At 36.7% G+C, this 20,865-nt stretch overlaps 1 protein-coding gene across 6 annotated transcripts in view; it reads left to right on the top strand.

The window, feature by feature from the left end:
- The window catches only part of CEP112 (centrosomal protein 112), a 496,208-nt gene that overhangs the window by 19,104 nt on the left and 456,239 nt on the right, over window positions 1–20,865 (top strand). For all 6 annotated transcript variants that reach the window (XM_027873031.1, XM_027873032.1, XM_027873026.1 and 3 more), the window contains exons 3-4: window positions 6,200–6,390; window positions 8,342–8,514. In XM_027873031.1, the coding sequence (XP_027728832.1) occupies window positions 6,200–6,390; window positions 8,342–8,514 (364 nt within the window). The remainder of the gene's footprint in view (window positions 1–6,199; window positions 6,391–8,341; window positions 8,515–20,865) is intronic.

The following is a 20,865-nucleotide window of genomic DNA, read 5'->3' as shown; positions in this document are numbered from 1 at the left end:
TCCTTGATAATTTCTTGAAAGATGATGTCTAGGCTCTTTTTTTTGATCAGGGCTTTCATTGATAGTACAATAATTTTTAAGTTCTCTCTCCTGGATCTGTTTTCCAGGTCAGTTGTTTTTCCAATGAGATATTTCACATTCTCTTCTATTTTTTCATTCCTTTGGATTGGTGTTAACAGTGTTTTGATTTCTTAAATTGTCCCTAGCTTCCAATTGCTCTATTCTAATTTTTAAGGAAGTATTTTCTTCAGTAAGCTTTTGGACTTCCTTTTCTATTTGGCCAGTTTTGCTTTTTAGGGTATTCTTCTCCTCATTGGCTTTTTGGACCTCTTTTGCCATTTGGGTTAGGCTATTTTTTAAGGTGTTATTTTCATCAGTACTTTTTTGGGTCTCCTTTAGCATCACTCTCAGTTTTTCCTCTACTTCTCTTACTTGCTTCTCAAAATCCTTTTTGAGCTTTTCCATTGCCTGGGACCAATTCATATTCTTCTTGGAGGCTTTGGATGTAGGAGCTTTGGCTTCGTTGACTTCTTCTGGTTGTATGTTTTGATCTTTTTTGTCATCAAAGTAAGAATGTAGTCTGACTCTTTTTGCGCTGCTTGCTTATGATCTCAGCCAATTACTTGAGTTATAGACTCTTTGTTAAGGTAGGAGTCTGTTTCCAGTGTGGAGATTGTACTGTCCCAAGCTTCAGGGGTTTTGTACATCTGTTTTCAGAGATACTTCTAGGGACCTGTGAATTTTCAGTTCTTCTAAGGTGCTATGATCAAGGGCAAGGTGTTTACTCCTTTCCTGGCCAGTGCTCTGGTCTATGAACACTGTTTTCGGTCTTGGAACTATGAGGAGGGTTTCCTCTCCACAACCACTACAAGCTCTACCACGCCAGCACTCCTCCTCGCCCCAGGACTGCCACCCAGAACTGTGACCCAGATCCAAGCACAGGCAAAGCAAGAGAATCCTGCACCAGCAGAGAGATCCCTGCAATCCCCCTCTGATCAGCCACTCGATTCCCCCACAGTCTGTGGGCCAGAAGCTCAGGAAGCAACTGCTGCCCCAAGGAATGGGGCTAGGACCTAGCGCTCCTCTCTCATCACTGCAGTCACAGACTTTTCCCACTGACCTTCTAAGTTGTCTTTGGCGTTCGCGGGTTGAGAAGTCTGGAAACCGCCACAGTTGCCCGTGATTCAGTCCTCTGAGGCCTGCTCCAGGTTCTCTGAGGCCTGCACGCCCACGCCGAACTGTGCTCCTCTCCCAGCCCGCGCGATATACCTTTCTGATCAACCATCCAGGCTGTCTTTGGCTGGAAATTTGCTTCACTTTGTCTTTTTGTGGGTTCTGCTGCTTTAGAATTTGTTTAGAGCCATTTTTTATAGGTATTTGGAGGGATTTGGGGGAGAGCTCAAGCAAGTCACTGCTTTTTCTCCGCCATCTTGGCTGTGCCCCCCTGTAATATTTTTAATACCTTTCATCAGAGGCAAACATAAGCATATTTTGTATTCTACCATGTATCAAAATAAAGAAAAAGGAACCTCAGTGCAGTACGATATACTAAGTTACAAATGAAGCCGTTCTATAACAAAGTCCTTTTGGTGCTTTGACACCTTAATTGTTAGTGTGCTTTTCATTTTCAAATGGTAGTTGAAGGTAAAAGGGGACCCTAAGCAAAATTTAGTATTTAGCATAATAAATCTTCAGGGTCTTCAGCCTTTTTTTTCTGTGTCTTTTTTCTTCCTAAGGTGTAATTGTCTCCCATGTCAGCACAAAATTCTCTTTTCTAACCTCTATAATCGCAAAAAGAAATGATCTCATAATAATTTATTTTTATTTATTGAGTGATTAAACCTTATTATGAATGAGTTTCTCCCAATATATTAGTTTTCTCAAGAAAATATTTGCATGTTAGGCCTTTTATTTCTAGTTGTATAATGAAGTTTTTACCCTTTTTAAAGGAATTTCAAGCATGGTACGAAATAAAGATATCAGGTATAAGGGAGCTATTTCTTCCACCATGGAAAAAATACTTAAAACACAAAAGACTCACAGTAAGCATTAACACATATTTAAAACATAAATTATGACCTGTTATCTCTTTTTAGTCTTCTGTGATATAGAGACTGTCAGGAGACTTGGGGGATAGCTAAACAGATACTTCACATTTACTTCATATCTGAACTGCAGCTTAGTCTATATCTTCTGACCAGCCAGTCATGGATAGCTCATTCTTCTGGTGGCAATCATTTTCTTCTTTGGGAAGGGTATAATTGCAGGGAATACTTCTCACAGTTCAGAGACTCTGGAACTCTTTAGTTCATGAGGTTGGCTGCCAAGTCTAGAAACATCCATTTTTCAGAATTATTGTTTGGTTGCCTGTGCTCAGGGAGAAGAACATAAAGCAGATGAGGTTAGGGACTTGAGGTCCAGTATTAGGCTTCTCTAGACAAGCACGTATTCTCACTGCATTGTGTTCTTATCTACCAAAGCTGCTGCTGGAGATAGGGAGGAAGAGTGAAAAGGGCAAAAATCCTTCCCCTCATGTCCTTCCACCATCAGGAAGTTGAAAGGTGAGTGGGAAGCATTCCAAACATGTGTAAAATCAAGGAAGAGGAAAAGCAGAGGCAGAGGCTCCTTTTAAAGCCCAGTGAATGAACAGCTCTTCCTGGCTCAGTCACCAATCATCTTCAACACAGCCCTATTGTCATGAGGACCAAGAGACTATCCAGAAACCTCTGATCATGCATGTCCTTTAGCAGGGGGCCACAGTACATGTGTCATTGGAAGAGGCTCAGCTCCATGGGAAACACTCCAGTCTAAATTGTTGCTACAGGTAAATTTAGTTGGGGAAGGGGGTGGTGTAGTCCTCTATGGAATGGGAAAAATACTTTTTAAATGCTTACTATAGGCTAAGCTGGGGAAAGGAATAGAAAATTGAGACAGTATCTGCTCTCATGGAGCTCACATTCTTTTGGAGGGTGACAACATATAAAAGAGGGCTCATGTTCATGGGCAAGGAGATGTGAGGATTGGGTTGGGCCAAGGAGAATCTCACTTGAGGTATGAGGAGAAGCAGCAAAATCTATCTCCTATTTTAACTAATCTTGAACTTTTTGAGTGATATCTTTTATTTTTATATCACCTATATTTCCAACTGCTTTCTTCCTCTCAGAGAGACATCTTTCACAACAAAGAATAAAATAAAAAGAGTTCATTAAAACTAACCAGTGTATCAACGGAGTTTGATATTACACAGTGTTTGACACCTGTGGTCCTTCTAACCTCTGCAAAGAAGAAAGGGAGAGATATGTTTTTGTTTTTTTTTTTAAAGGCAGTTGGGGTTAAGTGACCTGCCCAGGGTCACACAGCTAGTAAGTGTCAAGTGTTTGGTCTGAGGCTGGATTTGAACTCAGGCCCTCCTGACTTCAAGGCAGGTGCTCTATCCACTGTGCCACCTAGCTGCCCCGAGAGATATGTTTTTTAGAGCCAAGCTTGGTTATTATAATTTCACAGCTTTTAGTTTCCGTAGTTTTCTTGTTCTTTCCTTCTACACTGTGGTAGTCATTGGATATAGCATTTGCCTGCTTTTGCTTACTTTTCTATCAGTTCATAATAGTCCCTGCATACTTCTCTGTATTCATTATTGTCATCATTTTTTATAGTAAAGTAATATTCCATTATAATCATGTGCCATAATGTATTTAGTCATTCCTCAAGGGATGGACATCTGCTTTGTTTTGAGTTTTCTGCTAATTGTAAAAAGTTCTGCTTTAAATATTTTGGTGTTTATGGGGTCTTCCTTTTTGTCATTGATCTTGTAATTTTGATCTAGCAGTTGGTTCTCTTGGTCAGAAGGTCTGAATATATTAGTTATTTTCTTAGCATAATTCCAAATTGTTTTACAGAATAGTTTTTTAATTATTCTTGCTAAGTAGCTCTGTAGAATAGTGGGTAAAACTGGCCTTAGGGTTAGGAAGCCCTGGGTTCAGGTCCCATCTTTGACATACTTGGGTGTATCACCCTGGGCAAATCACTTAACCTTTCAGTGCTCTAAGCAGTTGTCTCAGGATTTAAATTGAAGAGAAGGTGCTGATCTACATTGGGAGTTTCCTTACTTTGAATTCCTTCCACTGATTAAATCGCAGGTGTGGATCCTCCTCCTCCTCCCTCTTCCTTTCCCATTCTTGCAGTCAAGGGCTCAGTTCAGTAGTTTCATCCAGCTGGAGTAGGAGTACTCTTAGTATCCTTGGGGAAAAGCCCTAACTTGTCCGCCTTATTCATGGTTCTGATAAGTATTGTATTTTTCTCTTTGTCCTCTCTTTCCACATGTTCTAGATTTTGTGTGTGTGTGCGTGTGTGTGTGTGTGTGTATACACATATATGTGTATATATGTATTTACATACATACACAGAAACACACGGATATGTGAATAACATATATATGTATATATGATATATATACACAATACACACACACATATTTTTACTGTTCCTCTTATTTCACCATTGTTGGTACTCCCTCCATGTCAATGTCATGTCACTACTTTTGCTAGTGAAACCTCTAGGGATAAAATGTGTTATATCTTTGTTAAAAAAGGTATTAGAGGCTGTATGCTGTAGTGGTGAGAGTATTGGATTTAGAGTCTGGAGAGAAATGGCTTCTAATTCCTCACTAGTTCTAGTGATTACTTATGGGACTAAAGGTTGACTAAGGGCTTGACCTTTCAGAGCTCCATCAGTTTTCTTGAAAATATGGGGATGCTAACTAACACCTGTAGTATCCACCACACAGGTTTGTTAGAAACAGATGATATAATGCACGTAAAGCTCTTTTCAAACTTTAAATCATATATATGTATATGTATTTATGTACAGATATTAGTCATTACAGTATTGTTGTAATTTATCAATTAAATAAAAAGTTTAAACTAATCATTTTGAGAAAACAGTATTGAGGGCTGATCTTGGATCAGGTAGATCTGGTTTTAAATTCTGTCTCTGATACGTGCTGTGTGGCCATGGGTAGGTCAATTTAATTGTCAGTGCCCTAGGCAGTTTTTTAAGGCTATAAGTTACATATTATTAGATGATCTACATTAATGAAGGGAGTTTCTACACCAGGAGATATCTGTACTGATACAACCATAGATATGGACTCCAACTTCCCACCTACTCAAATTATTTCTACTTATATAATTTTTATATGAAATATGTCAAATTTCTGTTATTCCTACATGAAATTTAAGTAAGTGATTTATTTAGACTTGCATAATTTATAAATCAAGAAGTTAAATTTTTCAGAAACATGACTCATATTCCAATGCTAGTAATGACATTTGCAAAGTGGTAAATCCAGTACTAATACATTTTATAGGCAAAACAAATAAACCTGACCTTTATAAACCCAAGGGATTTAAGGCAGAATTATGATTTTGTTAGAGATATAATCTTCAAATTTAATTTGACTGATGATAGATTAATGTTAAAATATAGTTTTATGAGAACTAAAAGTATGCTATTGCACATCAAAATAGTTTAACCAATGGATGTGGATTAGATAGTGCAATATTTTTAAAGTAGATTTTTAAAAGGATAATTGTTTTATGGAATTATCTGTAAGTAATACTCAGTTATTTTCAGGAATATTAATAGTAAACCCTCTGAGTCAGATAGAAATCCCTGGTAATTGTTCCTTTTAATGGATAAAAGTTTTGAAATTTATTTTCCCAGTAAGTTTTTAAAAAGCTAAGTAATAATTCAGTGATTGTATTTTATCTTCTTCTAGATTTGTACAGCCGGAATTACAGAAGGATTTCTACAGTACAACTATTGAAATGGATTTATTTCTCTATTTTTAGAGAGGTCCTTACATTACCTTTCACTAGCAAAAATTAGTTTATATTTGTCAAATTCTTTTTTTTCTGAAATTTTCGTAATAGTTAAAAAAATTACATTTATGGACAAAGACAATTCATTTCAACAAAAAATTTATTTAAGTACCTACTATGTATAAGTACTATGTTAGATACTGGAGCTACAGACCTGGTTTTTTTTTAGGACAAAAGACATATAAAATGACATAAATCATAGGAAAATGAGAAGTACAAAGGCATGAAGTCCATGCAAAACTCTGCTCAGTGTATGTTTTTGTAATGCCATCTTTTATTTTCTGGAAAGCATAGTAGTAACAAGTGTTGTATTTTTCTAGAGCGACAGAGGTGTGCACTTTGGATTAAAAAACTCTGTGAACCTTCAGGAGCAGGCACAGGAATAATGGGTAGAAAGAATCGGAATCTGTATGCAAAACTATTAATTCATATGCTTAAACGAGGAGTTTTAGAAGGTCCTTTTACATGCCGACCTGAATCAGGGGCATTGAAGACTTTACCGTCTTACATGGTAGGTATCATCCAAATATGATATTTATTTTATTTCTTTAGAAGGGATTGCTAGCATATCATTTGGAGAGTATTCTAAACTGGCTTTTGGTAAAATAAAGGCAAAATGGTTTAATTATTGAATCAGATTATTTAGGACTTTGGGGTTTTATTGTCACTCCCCCTTTTAGAAAATAAGGTAAAAATTTGGGGTCTAATCTTAAGATACATCTTCCTTCTCAACTTTTGTGTCTCTTGCCTGACATATTATTGTTAGAATATATACATATATACACATATATGTACATATATACACATATTTGAGAGTTCAAAACTTTTATGTTTACTTACGTTGCTCTGAATTTTGTTTTTTACTTTAAAGAGAAAAGGAATTTTAGAGAATAGCTTTGCAAAATGATTGTAGTTTAGCTGAAGCAGTCTGCCTGAGAGATGGCTTCTTCCCCGTTTCACAGATTTAATCTTTGTTTATGTTGAACAGGTGGTTTTTCTTGGATAAAATTTAGCATTATAAAAGCTTGTTATAATTCTTTCAAAATATAGCTGTTGATATATTAATTTCATTTTATAAATCAACTTTCAAAAACATATCAAACCTAATTTTGCTGAATTTTACTTTTGTAAAGTCAGCTTTTGCTTTGTAACATGAAAAATGCCGTTGAATGGAATTGTAGCAGAAGACCTCTAAGTTCCTTCCAGCTCAAAATTCCACGATAGTTATATTTCTGTAGGAAAATATGGGCTCTGTAGTGTCAGAGGTGTCACATTGCCAGACTGATTTACTTTCCTTTGGCAGGAAATACGACATGGTGGTGGTGGTTGTGGTTTAGATTCATGGCCCTGAACCATTTGGAAAGTTGTAGAATTTGAGTACCTGAGTACTCTACTTAGAGTGCTGAATGATGATAGTGACTGTAAGGAACAAATTCATCACAATACCTTTAACATTTCTTAATGGGGATCTTAAAATTCTTGGCAGTTGGTAAAATGTGATATAAATTTGACATATATTTCCTTAAAAAGGTTAAAAGTGAAATTTCATACATTGGCTTGCTGCAGATTGGGTCAGATGTCATACTTTCTTTTCTGTGTCTTTGTTATGAAAAATTAAGTTAAGATCAAGAATTTTGGGAGTAGTAGTTAGATGAGGTGATATTTAACTAGAAACTGAAATAAACATGATTATTCAATAAATTGCCTTGATATTTTAATGTCAGTAAGACTAATTCCTTGGTCTTTGGGACAGAGGTCAGGCTTTCGTATACATACAGGGAGAGAGACCTCTTTGGGAGAACTGGTGTAGAAAGAATATATTTTTTTTTGTATTAAATGGGATAACTGATTTGGCATGTTTGATGTTGAATTGAATGAAAGTTGCTTAGGTCTTAATGAGTAAAAAATAAAATTTTCACATTCCATTCACAGAGAAAAATGGAGAGTTTAAGTATACTGAGCTTTAATGAAAAAAGTATGAAAATCAGACTTTTATAAATTGAATCATATTTTCTCACTGATATGTTGCAATTTTAGAGCTACTTTATCTTGGTTTGTGGTAAATCTCATTTGGTAGAGGTTTCTGACACTTTAGATTTGTCTGGTCCTTAGTCTAAAAGTAGTTAACAATCTCTAAAGAGAATGCTCCGAATTTTCAAGGACATTCCAGAAGCTCTTTTGGTAAAGCTAAGAATTTTTATGTAATAGAAATAATTATACCATAATTTTAATGATTTAAAAATTTAATTGTAAGTCATAGTTTTGTGTTCTTTTAAACATAAGTTCCAAGATATAAAGAATATTCTTGACTTCACTTTTTAACTGAATCTTGAATATTGTATATATTTGAAAAGCAAATAATTTTTTTCAAGGAAACCTGTTAAACCTGAAAACTGATGGAAATGATAACTGATTGAGTCATGAGAGTACATTTAAAAAAATTTCTAAATTTTTTTTAATAGTCCATCTATTTTGATGAGCCAAATTTAGCAAGAGCAAAATGTTCAAATCCAGAGAGATTACCAGACTGGGTAAAGAGTGAATTGAGACCAACTGAATATAGATCAAGTGAGTCATGGAGACTTTCATCTGATGAAGATGCTACATTTATGCAATCACCAACAGTTGCACAGAGGTATGTTATAAAAATAAAACTTTTTAGTTCTGGCTACTTTTATATACTTTCTCTTTATTTAGTTCCTAACTCATTTTTATTATGTGTGACATGAAAGGTTGGAATAAATCCTAATGTCCTTTCCAGTTCTGTCATCTTTCTGATTATTTTTACTTATAGTGAAAGCTTATTGACTACATACATATACACACATACATACATTCACACACATATATTCCTTTACCAGAAATAACTTCTGGTATCTTTTAATGAATGATTTTGTTTTTCTATATAACAAAAATATCACAGCATTTTAGGAAGGGCAAATTTAGCATCAACTAGTCTAATTTATAATTATAACATACCTGGCAAATGATTATCCAGCCTCTACTTGAAGACCTCCAATGAGGTGGAATCCCTTACTTCACAAGGCAGCTGTTAAAGCAAGTAAGTTGAGTCACTGATTATCAGATCTGTTGGAAATACAGATTTATTAATTTATCACGCAATTGCTAGGATAGTTGAACATGGTCCTACTTTTACCCTTGTGCAGGCCCTCATTACTTCATGCCTAGAATATTGTAATATTGCTTCTTGCTCCAGACTGTCCTCCACTCAGCAGTCAAACTGATCTTCCTAACTTGAAAGTCTGACCATGTCACTCCCTAACCCCAATTTTTTTGATTAATTAATTCATTTATTTTTAGTTTTCAACATTCATTTCCACAAGATTTTGAGTTCCAAATTTTCTCCCCATCTCGTCCCTCCCCCCACCCCAAGATGGCATGCATTCTCAATGCCCTTCCTCTAATATGCCCTCCCTTCTATCACCCTCCGACCCCTTCTCTTATCTCCTTCCCCTTCTATTTTCTGTAGGGTAGGATAGATTTCTGTACTCCATTGCCTGTATATCTTATTTCCCAGTATGTAAAAACTGTAAAAACATGTAAAAACAATTTTAACATTTGTTTTTAAAGCTTTGGGTTCCAGATTCTCTCCCTTTCTCCCTCCCCACCCACCCTCATTAAGATGGCATGCAACTCGATACAGGTTATGCATATGTAGTCATGCAAAACACTTCCATAGTAGTCATATTGTCAAAAACTAACTATATTTCCCTTCTTCCTATCCCACCCCCCGTTTATTCTATGCTCTCTTTTGACCCTGTCCCTCCTTAGAAGTGTTTGCTTCTGATTACCCCCTCCCCCAATCTGCCCTCCCTTCTATCATCCCCCTGATCTCTTATCCCCTTCCCCCTATTTTCCTGTACAGTAAGATAGATTTCCATACCCAATTGAGTGTGTATGTTATTCCCTCCTTAAGCCAAATCCTATGAGAATAAGATTCACTCATTCCCTCTCACCTTCCCGTTTCCCCTCCACTGTAAAAGCCTTTTCTTGTCTGTTTTATGTGAGATAATTTACCCTATTCTACCTCTCCCTTTCTCCTTCTCACAGTATAATCCTCTCTCATCTCTTAATTTTATTCTCCAGATATGACCCCTTCATCTTCAACTCACCCAGTGCCCTCTATTTATCTCTCTCTCTCTCTCTCTCTCTCTGTCTCTATCTATCTACATACATATAATTTTTTCCTTCCAACTACCCTAATACTGACAAAGGTCTCATGAGTTAGAAATATTATTTTTCCATTGAGGAATGTAAACAGTTCAACTTTTAATTTGAAATCTCTTATGGTTTCTCTTTCCTATTTGCCTTTTCATGTTTCTCTTGAATCTTGTGTTTGAGAGTCAAATTTTCTATTCAGCTCTGGTCTTTTCATCAAGAATGCCTGGAAGTCCTCTATTTCACTGAATGACCATTTTTTCCCCTTAAGGATTATACTCAGTTTTGCTGGGTAGGTGATTCTTGGTTGTAATCCTGTCTCCTTTGCCCTCCAGAATATCATATTCCAAGCCCTCTGATCCCTTAATGTAGAAATTGCTAAATCTTACGTTATCCTGATTGTGTTTCCACAATACTTGAATTGTTTCTTTCTGGCTGCTTGCAATATTTTTTCTTTGACCTGGGAACTCTGGAATTTGGCTATAATATTTCTAGGGGTTTTCCTCTGGGGATCTCTTTCAGGAGGTGATCGGTGGATTCTTTCCATTTCTATTTTACCGTCTGGTTCTAGAATATCAGGACAGTTTTCCTTGATAATTTCTTGAAAGATGATGTCTAGGCTGTTTTTTTAATTGTGGCTTGCAGGTAGTGCAATAATTTTTAAATTATCTCTCCTGGATCTGTTTTCTAGATCAGTTGTTTTTTCAGTGAGATAGTTCACATTGTCTTCTATTTTTTTCGTTCTTTTGGTTTTGTTTTACAATTTCTTTATTTCTCATAAAGTCATTAGCTTCCATTTGCTCCATTCTAATTTTTAAGGAAGTATTTTCTTCAGTAATCTTTTGGACTTCCTTTTCCATTTGGCCAATTCTGCTTTTTAAGGCATTCTTCTACTCATTGGCTTTTTGGACCTCTTTTGCCATTTGGGTTAGTCTGTTTTTTAAGGCGTTATTTTCTTCAGTTTTTCTTTGGATCTCCTTTAGCAAGTTGTTGACTTGTTTTTCATGATGCATCACTCTCATTTCTCTTCCCAGTTTTTCCTCTATTTCTCTTACTTGCTTCTCAAAATCCTTTTTGAGCTCTTCCATGGCCTGGGACTGATTCATATTTTTCTTGGAGGCTTTTGGATGTAGGAGCTTTTACTTTGTTGTCTTCTTCTGGTTGTATGTTTTGATCATCTTAATCACCAAAGTAAGATTCTATGGTCTGACTTTTTTTTCACTGTTTGCTCATGATGCCAGCCAATTACTTGAGTTTTAAACTCTTTGTTAAGGTAGGGGTCTGCTTCCAATGTGGAGAATGTATTGTCCCAAACTTCAGGGGCTTTGTGCAGCTGTTTTCAGAGGTACTTCTAGGGACCTGTAAATTTTCACTTCTTCCAAGGTGGTATGATCAAATGTGAGGTGTTTACTCCTTTCCTGGCCTATGCTGTAGTCTATGAGTGACTACAAGGCTTTTCTGCCTTGGAAATATGAGGAGGATTCCCTGTCTACCGCCACTACAAGCTTCACCATGTCAGCACTCCTCCTCACACCAGGACCACCACCCAGAACTGTGACCCAGATCCAAGTCTGGGCAAAGCAAGAGAATCCTGCCTCAGCGCCAGCAAAGAGATCCCTGCAATCCCCTTCTGATCAGCCCTCCATCTGTGGGCCAAGCTCCAGAAGCAGCCGCCACCCCGGAGCTGCAGCTGGGACTGGAGATAGGACTGAGCTCCTCTCTTACTGTGGTCCATAGACCTTTCCTACTGACCTTCTAAGTTGTCTTTGGTGTTTGTGGATTGAGAAGTCTGGAAACTGCCACAGCTGCCCGTCATTCTGTCCTCTGAAGCCTGCTCCAGGTTTGCTGAGGCCTGGTCTTTGTTTGCGTGGCCCACACTGAACTGTGCTCCTCCCCCAGACCTTTCCAATCAACCATCCAAGTTGTCTTGGGCTGGAAATTTGTGTCACTCTGTCTTTTTGTGGGTTCTGCTGCTCTAAAATTTGTTTAGAGCCATTTTTTACAGGTATTTAGAGGGGTTTTGGGGAGAGCTCAAACAAGTCACTGCTTTTACTCCACTATCTTGGCCCCTGCTCCCAATTTGATAAACTCTAGTGGTTTTCTGTCACTGCCAGGATCAGATATAGAATCCTCTGTTTGCCCTTTAAAACCCTTCATTACCTGACCCCATACTACCTTTCCAGTTTTCTTTCACCTTACTTCTCTTCCATAAACTCTGTGATCCAGTGACCCTGGCCACCTTTTTGTTTTTCATACATGATACATTCACCATCTCCCTGCTTTGGGTATTTTCACTGGTTGCCCCCCAGGTCTAGAATTCTCTTTGTCTTTATCTTCACCTCTTGCCTTTCTTGAAGTCAAAGCTAAAGTCTCATCTTCTGCAAGAAGCCTTTCCCAGCCTTTCTTAAATCCTAGTTCCTTCCCTCTGAGGTTATCTCCAATTTATCCTCCATGTCTTCTTCCTCATTAGACTGTGAACTCCTTGAGAACAGGAACTCTTTTTTTTATGATGGGTGCTATTCCCAGCACTTAATACAGGGCTGGGCATAGTATGCACTTAATAAATTCTTGTCAACTTGACTGGATTAGAATCTCAAATAAAAAGTGAAGTTTGAGAGTTCATATTCCTTAAAGCAGTTATATAAAACCACAGTCCTTGCATTATAGCTGCAACTATAATAGAGTGTTTATCTAACGGAAAGGTAAAGATGCATTTGTGATGCTGTATCATAACAAATCAGTGACATAGTCTCATGGACTGCAGGACTACAGAGAAAGGAATTACAAATTATAGAGATCCAAATAATGGCAAAATTAGTAGAAAAGGAGACCTTTGTATCTGTAATATTACTAGAATACTATAGGCAGGTAATCTTGATTTTATAGCTATTAGCTTAATGACCTAGTTATTTCAACTATGATATTAAGGCCTTATGATTCTAATTTACCTAGAAATTGGGTGCTTTAATTCCTCTTCTTTTATCCCTTGTTTTGTATCTCTTCCGCACAAGGAAGACATTTCAAGCTTTAATATATATTCTCACTCTCTTCAAATTTCTTTCATTTAAAAAATCTCATATATGCACTTATCTATTTTGTTCTGGACTAAAATTTTTTTTCTTGTCAGAATTTGTTATCATACAATTTTAACTGTCATAAAAATTCCAAAGAATTATATTAATTAGTTCTAAGAGTCCATGGATCATGTGACAGCTGAAGAAAGGTGTCCTTATAGTCACTTACAGGATATGGTAATCTTGTTTGGGATAGCAAGTCAGTCTTATTCTGATAACTTATCAAACTCTGACATCTACAAGTAGCATAGAATAATCCAGATCATTCTTCTGAAGAACAGCCAAAAGATAACTAGCCATGTTCATTTTGGTAATGAGGAGCCAGATGGAAACCTTGTTTCTTGTGCAGAGGTCATACTGGGAATGCTGTGGCAAATCCTTTTTGCTTCAGAGTGGAAAATCCTTTTCATCAGTGGCTATGTGGTAAATTGCTAGACTTAAATTTAAGTATGAAGTGTGATTCCAAATTTGAAGGTCTTGGCACTTCAACACAGTGTTGCTGCTTGTCCAGTGACTTATAGGAGGTGAATCATATTCTTGACATACTTATTATGAGTGAAATTAGAAGAGAAAAAGAAATCAAATTGAAATGAAAGGATGCTTCACAGGGTTCTCCTTGTATAGACAAATAAAGTAGCTGGCAGAATTGGTTTTATTGTGCATCCAAACGCAATGAAAACCATCATGTTATGAAACACTTTACCTTAGATTATTGCAGTGCTCATGATAAGCATTTGTGACCATCATAAAAATAATTGCAGTTTGACCACCAAAATCTGTTGCAGTGAAATTAGGAAGTAGAGATATTATACAAAGAACTTGACAAGATTTTCTACATTAAATCAGCATAAACTTTCCTATTTTGCCACTTCTATGCAAAAGTGGATAAAGGGAAGGATGGCGAAAAATATGTTAGGAAACAGTTCGTGAATAAATGAGAGAGGCCAAGGGCTTGCAGATGATATAAAAATCTCATTCCTAGATATCATAAACACTTGGAGGAAAATTAGGAGGCATGAATGTGATGAACACTAAATAATATAGAAAATGAAAATTAATTATAACTTAACAGATAAGAACCAATTTTTTTAATGATGTGGGAACCCTTTTCTAATTAGTTGTCTATGTTCATCAGTTATTTAGAGCAAAATCAAAATCTATATCAAACTAGAAGTATAAAAATGAGAAGAAAATATAGCTATGTATATGCTATTGAGGTAACTCCTACCTACCCCTTTTAAACAATCTGCTGAGGTGGATTAAATTAGAAATGGATGAAACAATGATACTGACAGACTGTCATGATTTTTTTTTTTGGTGAGGCAATTGGGGTTAAGTGACTTGACCAGGGACACACAGCTAGTAAGTGTCATGTGTCTGAGACTAGATTTGAACTCAGATCCTCCTGACTATAAGGTCAGAGCTCTATCCAGTACACTACTTAAATGCCCCTATCATGATTTCTTAAGGAAAGTTAACTGATGTAAATGAATGCCCCCAACAGTGAAATCAAAACAACCTGGAAACCATCAGCCAGCAAATATTGGATTGCTTTACTAAGCAGAAAGAGAAAAGACAAAGACAACAATGCTTATAGAGTATCAACTTTTTGGAAGGTCTATGGAGGAAAATAGTGGAAGATTATGAGCACTCTGGCCTCATAAAGCAGCAAGAATAAAAGGAGTTTGCAGAATAATTAATAAGGTACTCAAACTAAGCAAAATTATCTGAGAACATCTGAGATGAAAAGTGAAAAAGATCTGTAAATATTTTTTCATAAAACATGGTTTAGTAGACAAAGTGTTATACTGCAGGATCCAAATTTAAATCCTTAATTTTTCAACTCACTTAATTTTTATGGACTGTACTTTCTTCATTGATAAAAGAAAAGGGTTAGATTCAGTGACTTCTCAGGTCCTAACTTTAAATCTGTGATGCCATGAACTATTTTTTTTTTCATCGCTGAAAGTAGGTCCACAAAATTTATACTCTAACCTCATCAGGTAGTCATGTCTTACATGAGAAGTAGAAGTGGTACCAAAGAAAATAAAAATTAGAACAGTAGGTAGAATAGGCCACATTTACATTGAAAAGATCTGTGCTGGAGGTGCTACATTTCTGATAGATAACTAGATCTTAGTAAAGATGATGAGGATACCAAAACAAGCAAACAAGACTGTCCCTACCTTTAAGGAACTTGCACTCTTATGAGGGAATATAATATAAAGGGAGCTAGAAGAAAAGGCAGGGTGAGTGGGTATAGTACCTGTACAGGGGCAAGGCTACTGGCAAGGAGGTGGAGAAGTCTAAGTGTCAACTGGTATTGAAGTGAGCATGGCTGGGGCCCCTCAAGAAACAGCAGTCTTATCACTCAGAAGAGCAGACAGGATGCCCTAGCTTGGGGGTACCTTTTAAAAAAATTAAATATTACTTTTTTGCAGTTATCAAGCATTTCTCTTTCTACCACAAAAAGAAAAAGAAAACCCTTGTAGCAAATAAGCATAATTAAACAAATTACATGTCCAAAAATATCTAACTTCTGTATATTACTGCTTTTCTGTCATGAAATGGGTAGCATTCTCTATCATTAGTCCTCTGGAATCATGGTTGATCATTGCATTGATCAGTATTCTTAACTCCTTAAAAATTGTTTATTTTTAAAGTATTGATATTATAGTGTAAATTATTCTGGTTCTGCTGATTTCACTTCGCATCAGTTCATACAAATCTTCTTGGGTTTCTCTGAAGGTGTCTGTTATGACTTAGGAGTATCCCATTATGTTCATTACTGTTGACTCGTTTGCCTTCTTTGCCATCATTACCAACATTTTATGAGACTAAAGTACACATGCATTGGAGGAATATTTGATCAAGGTATGAGAACAGGTAGATTTTTCAAATGACATGCAGCAGACCATATCTTTGTAGTCATGAAATTTACTAAAAGCTGTATAGTATTCAGAGTCCTACTGTTAGGACACTGCTGCTTGGTGTTAGTTGACTATACAAAATAACCCCAAATTCATTTCATTCAGTAGAGCAAAATGATCTCTTTGAGTTTTTGTCTAAGTATCTTCTTAGTATCTTTGTCTAAGTATCTTCTATGTGTATGTCAGGTTAATGATGGTAAAAAATTGAGGTAACTGAACTAGCTGATTTACAAATGAAATAAATGATTTTGTCTGACTGTCTTATTCAGCATTCATTTGCCTGAATAAGAAATGGAGTGATGGTTATGAGTGGCTGGATAGGGGTAGGAGGAAGACCTTAACTGTCCAATTGTTTTTGCCCTGGTTGTATAGGTTCTTTCAATTTCATCCTAATTACAGGTAAAGTTTGAGCTAGAGAAATTTTTCTTCAGATTTCACTTAATGACTTTTTTCTTTTTGAAAATAAAACCCTTTGGATGAGAGATAAAATTATTGTAATATGAGCAAATCATTTAATTTCTCTTTTCTGGGATCCTGTTCCTTGAATTGCCTTTAATGCATAAAATCTTTTTGAGGTTTTTGTTGCAGTTAGTAATGTTAATGATTGTAAGCCTATTAAACTGAAGTGCTATAATTGGTAGGGAAGTGAGTTCTTGATTTAATCAGATTTAACATCAAGCCATGTTCTATTCAAAATAACAGAAAAGAATTTTAAGTGAATGAAATATGCACTAAAAGATAAAATCAGACAGCATTTGGAGATTGTACCGAATAGATGAACATAATTAATTTCTTTTAGGAGGAAAAAAATCTAACAAACTTATAAGAATACTTATATTTAATGTCATTGGAGGGGATGGCGTGCTATTTTCATAAATCTAAAGATATTTGAATTGTCTTATCTGGTTAGACAAGCATAATTATTAAATTATTTATGACTTCTATTTAATATTTTTGAATCAATATTCATTAATGCTGTTGGTTCATAGTTCTCTTTCTTTGCTTTGTCCTTCCCTGGTTTAGATATTAAGACTGTCTCATAAAAGGAAACTGATAGAATGCCTTTTTCCTCAGGTTTTGAGAATTGTTGGTTTAGCATAGTTATTAGTTGTTCTTTAGGCATTTGATGCAGTTCACTAATTAATGACTTGTGGAGATCCCTTAAGTCATCTGTATGTGATTAAATAGTAATGTATAATTTTAGTTTACTGTTCTTTGGGAGAGGTCCAGTATTATGATTTTATCAGAGTGGGGACCTCCTTGTGCAAAAACATCTTCCACCAGTGCAGATTGGAAACTTCTGAAACTTAGAGTTTTAGAAACTTGTTTAGGGTTGTGAGGGGTTAAATGTTTGCTCCATGTGCACTCATCGAATATGTGTTATACACTTCCTGAATCTAAGGCTGGCCGTCTATGCATTATACCATGTTGCCTCTAGTTTCTTTCTTTTTTTTAAATTTATTTTAATTTATCAACAATCACTTCCATAAGTTTTTGAGTTTTAAATTTTTCTCTACTTCCCTCCCTAATATGGCACGCACTCCAATATAGGTTATACATATACATTCCTATTAAACATATTTTCACATTAGTGATGTTATAAGTAAGAATTAGCACTAATATGAGGAACCACCAGAAAGAGGAAACAAAACACAACAGAAGAAAAAAAAATAGCAAATAGTATTCTTTGATCTGCATTCAAACTCCATAGATCTTTCTTTGGATGTGGATAGCATTTTCCATCATGAGGCTTTTGGAGATGTCTTAGATTCTTGTATTGCTGAGAGGGGTTAAGTCTATCAAAGTCAGTCATCACTCATTGTGGCTGTTTTTTTGTTTTTTTGTTTTTTTTTAGGCAATTGGGGTTAAGTGACCTGCCCGGGGTCACATAGCTCGTAAGTGTGAAGTGTTTGGTCTGAGGCCGGATTTGAACTCAGGTACTCCTGACTTCAGGGCCAGTGCTCTATCCACTGCTCCACCTAGCTGCCCCTCAGTGTGGCTGTTACTGTGTACAACAGTCTCCTGATTCTGTTCACTTCACTCAGCATCTAACCATACAAGTCTTTCCAGGTTTATCTGAAGTCTGCCTGTTCATCATTTCTTATAGCACAATAGTATTCCATTTACATTCATATATCACATTCACAATTATGATTACTATCTGTGTCTTTTTCTCCATCCTTGTCCCTCCCTGTTTATGCTTTTCTTTCTCCTTTTCCCTCCTCACTGTTTTGCTTTTGACCACCGCCTCCCTCAGTCCCACCTCCCTTCTATTAGCCCCCTCCTTTTTCTTCCCTTACTGCTTCTTCCTTCCCTTCTGTCATCCCTCCCTTTTCTTTCTCCTTTTCTCTCCTGCTGCCTATAGGGCACGTTAGATTTCTCTACCTGATTATGTTATTCCCTTCTTGAGCCAAATCTGATGAGAGTAAGGTTCAAACAATGCTCATCTCCCTCCCTTCTTTCCCTCTGCTGTAATAGGTTTTTGTGCCTTTTCCAGTGATGTAATTTACCCTTGTAAGCCTCCTCCTTTCCTTTTCTCTCAGTACATTTTCTTAGTTAGATCAGATTAATTCACTTACTTGGATCCATTTAACCCACTTGATTAGATTTTTTTCATCATTACATCAAAGTCAATTTATACCCACCCCCCCTTTAACATGCTGTAATAACAATACAGTTCTTAAGAGTTACAAGTGTCATCTTCCCTTGTAGGGATGTAAACAGTTTGCCCTTATTAATAACATGTTTCTTTCTGTCCTGTTTACCTTTTTATGTCTCTTTTGAGTCTTGTATTTGAAGATCAAATTTTCTATTGAGCTCTGGTCTTTTTATCAGGAAGTAATGGAAGTCCCCTATTTCATTGAATATCCATCCCCTCCCCTGAAAAATTATGCTTACTTTCACTGGGTAGTTGATCTTTCATTGTAATCCAGGCTTCTTTGCCTTACAGAATATTGTATTCCATGCCCTCAGATCTTTTAATGTAGAAGCTGTAAGGTCCTGAGTAATCCTGACTGTGGATCCATGATATTTAAATTGTTTCTTTCTGACTGCTTGCAGTATTTTCTCTTTGACCTGGTAATTTTGGAATTTGGCTGTTATATTCCTTGGTGTTTTCAATTTGGCATGTCTTTCAGGAGGTGATGGGTGGATTCTTTCTATGGCTGTTTTGCCCTCTGGTTCTAGGACTTCAGGGCAGTTTTCCTTTATGATTTCCTGAAACATACTGTCCAAGCTCTTTTTTTCATTGTGTTTTTCAGGTAGACCAATAATTTTTAAATTGTCTTTCCTGGATCATTTTCCAGGTCATTTGTTTTACCAATGAATTATTTTACATTTTCATCTATTTTTTCATTCTTTTGTTTTTGTTTGACTGATTCTTGCTGTCTCATAGAATCATTAGCTTCCATTTGCCCAATTCTAATTTTTAACAAATTGTTTTCTTCTATTAGATTTTGTACCTCCTTCCCCATTTGGCCAATTGTATTTTTTAGAGATTTGTTTTCTTCAGTGTACTTTTTTTCCAGTTGGCCAATTGTATTTTTTAAGAACTTGTTTTCTACAGTTAATTTTTGTCCTTCCTTTTCCAAGCTATTGACTCTCTCTTGCATACCTCTCATTTCTTTTCCCATTTTTTCTTCTATCTCTCTCATTTGACTTTTAAAATCCTTATTGAGCTCTTCTAAGAAGGCTTTTTGGGCTTCAGACAAGTTCATATTCCCTTTTGAGGTTCCCGATGTGGGTTTGTTGACAATGTTGTCCTCTTCAGAATTTCTGCCTTGATTTTCATTCTTCTCATAATAAGAATTTATCATATGTTTCTTTTTGCTCATGGTGTTTGCTTATTTCCTGGCCTTTAAAGAGATTGGGCTTTCCTGCTGGGGAGCAGAGGGCACTGATCCAAGCTTCTTGGGTTGGGAGCCTAGGGCCTGGTCGCTGGCTTTGTGTGCTAGGGCCTCTGATGTTGGCAGTTGGAGGCTGTAGGGTTCTGGCAGCTTACCTGGTGTTGGGCTGGAATCAGCAACACTGGAACTCTAGGGATAGGATTGGGTAGTGTGGCTCCTGGAGATTTCTTGCTCACCCAGGCCTTTCCTTCCTTTTACTTTCTTCAGTTCCTTTCCGATGGATGTTCTCGGGTGTTTATCCATCTGGGGTCCCTTGGAGTGCTGCTTCCCTTAGTTTTGCTGAGGCACTGGGAGAGCTAGTTGCTGTAGAATGCTGAGGCACCTGGTGGTTTTCTGAGCTGGTTTCCATCAGTTCCCCCGCCCTCAATGAGGCACTCGGGGTTCAGGTGTTGGTGTTTGCCTGCTCCACCACCTGGGCTTCAGGATCTCTTCCTGGTATGCTGAGGTGGAGCTTTCCACTAGCTTGCTGGGATGCCTCCCATTCAGTACTACTCCCCTTCCCCCAAGGTAAGAGGGGCCTTTCCAGTTAATTCCTCAAGCTGCCTGAGCCACTGGACTGCTGTACTCCATCTTTCTTCTGGTTCAGCTGTTCCACGGTTTTTCCTGGGGTGATATTTTCTGGACTTTCAGGGGTTAATAGGGGAGGGTAAGAGAGACTTGCCTCTTACTCCACCATCTTGGCTTCTGGAAGCGGAACATTGCTTCTAGTTTCTACCACGGAGATATCTATACAAAAATGAAATAAATTTGGATAATTAGAAATGAACCACAAAAAAGCTTAATTAATGTTTACTGTATTTGTAATATGGAAGAGTCTTTTCATGTAGAGTCATGGGTTTACGGATGGTTCTTTAGAGGTCATCTAGTTCAAACCCTCTAAATGAGGATACAGGTCAGA

This window comes from Vombatus ursinus, unplaced genomic scaffold (genome assembly GCF_900497805.2).
Source record: "Vombatus ursinus unplaced genomic scaffold, bare-nosed wombat genome assembly UNPS02014801.1, whole genome shotgun sequence".
NCBI classification, from domain to species: domain Eukaryota; kingdom Metazoa; phylum Chordata; class Mammalia; order Diprotodontia; family Vombatidae; genus Vombatus; species Vombatus ursinus.
The sequence above is the reverse complement of the archived record's forward strand: the minus strand, read 5'-3'. Positions and strand labels throughout refer to the sequence as shown.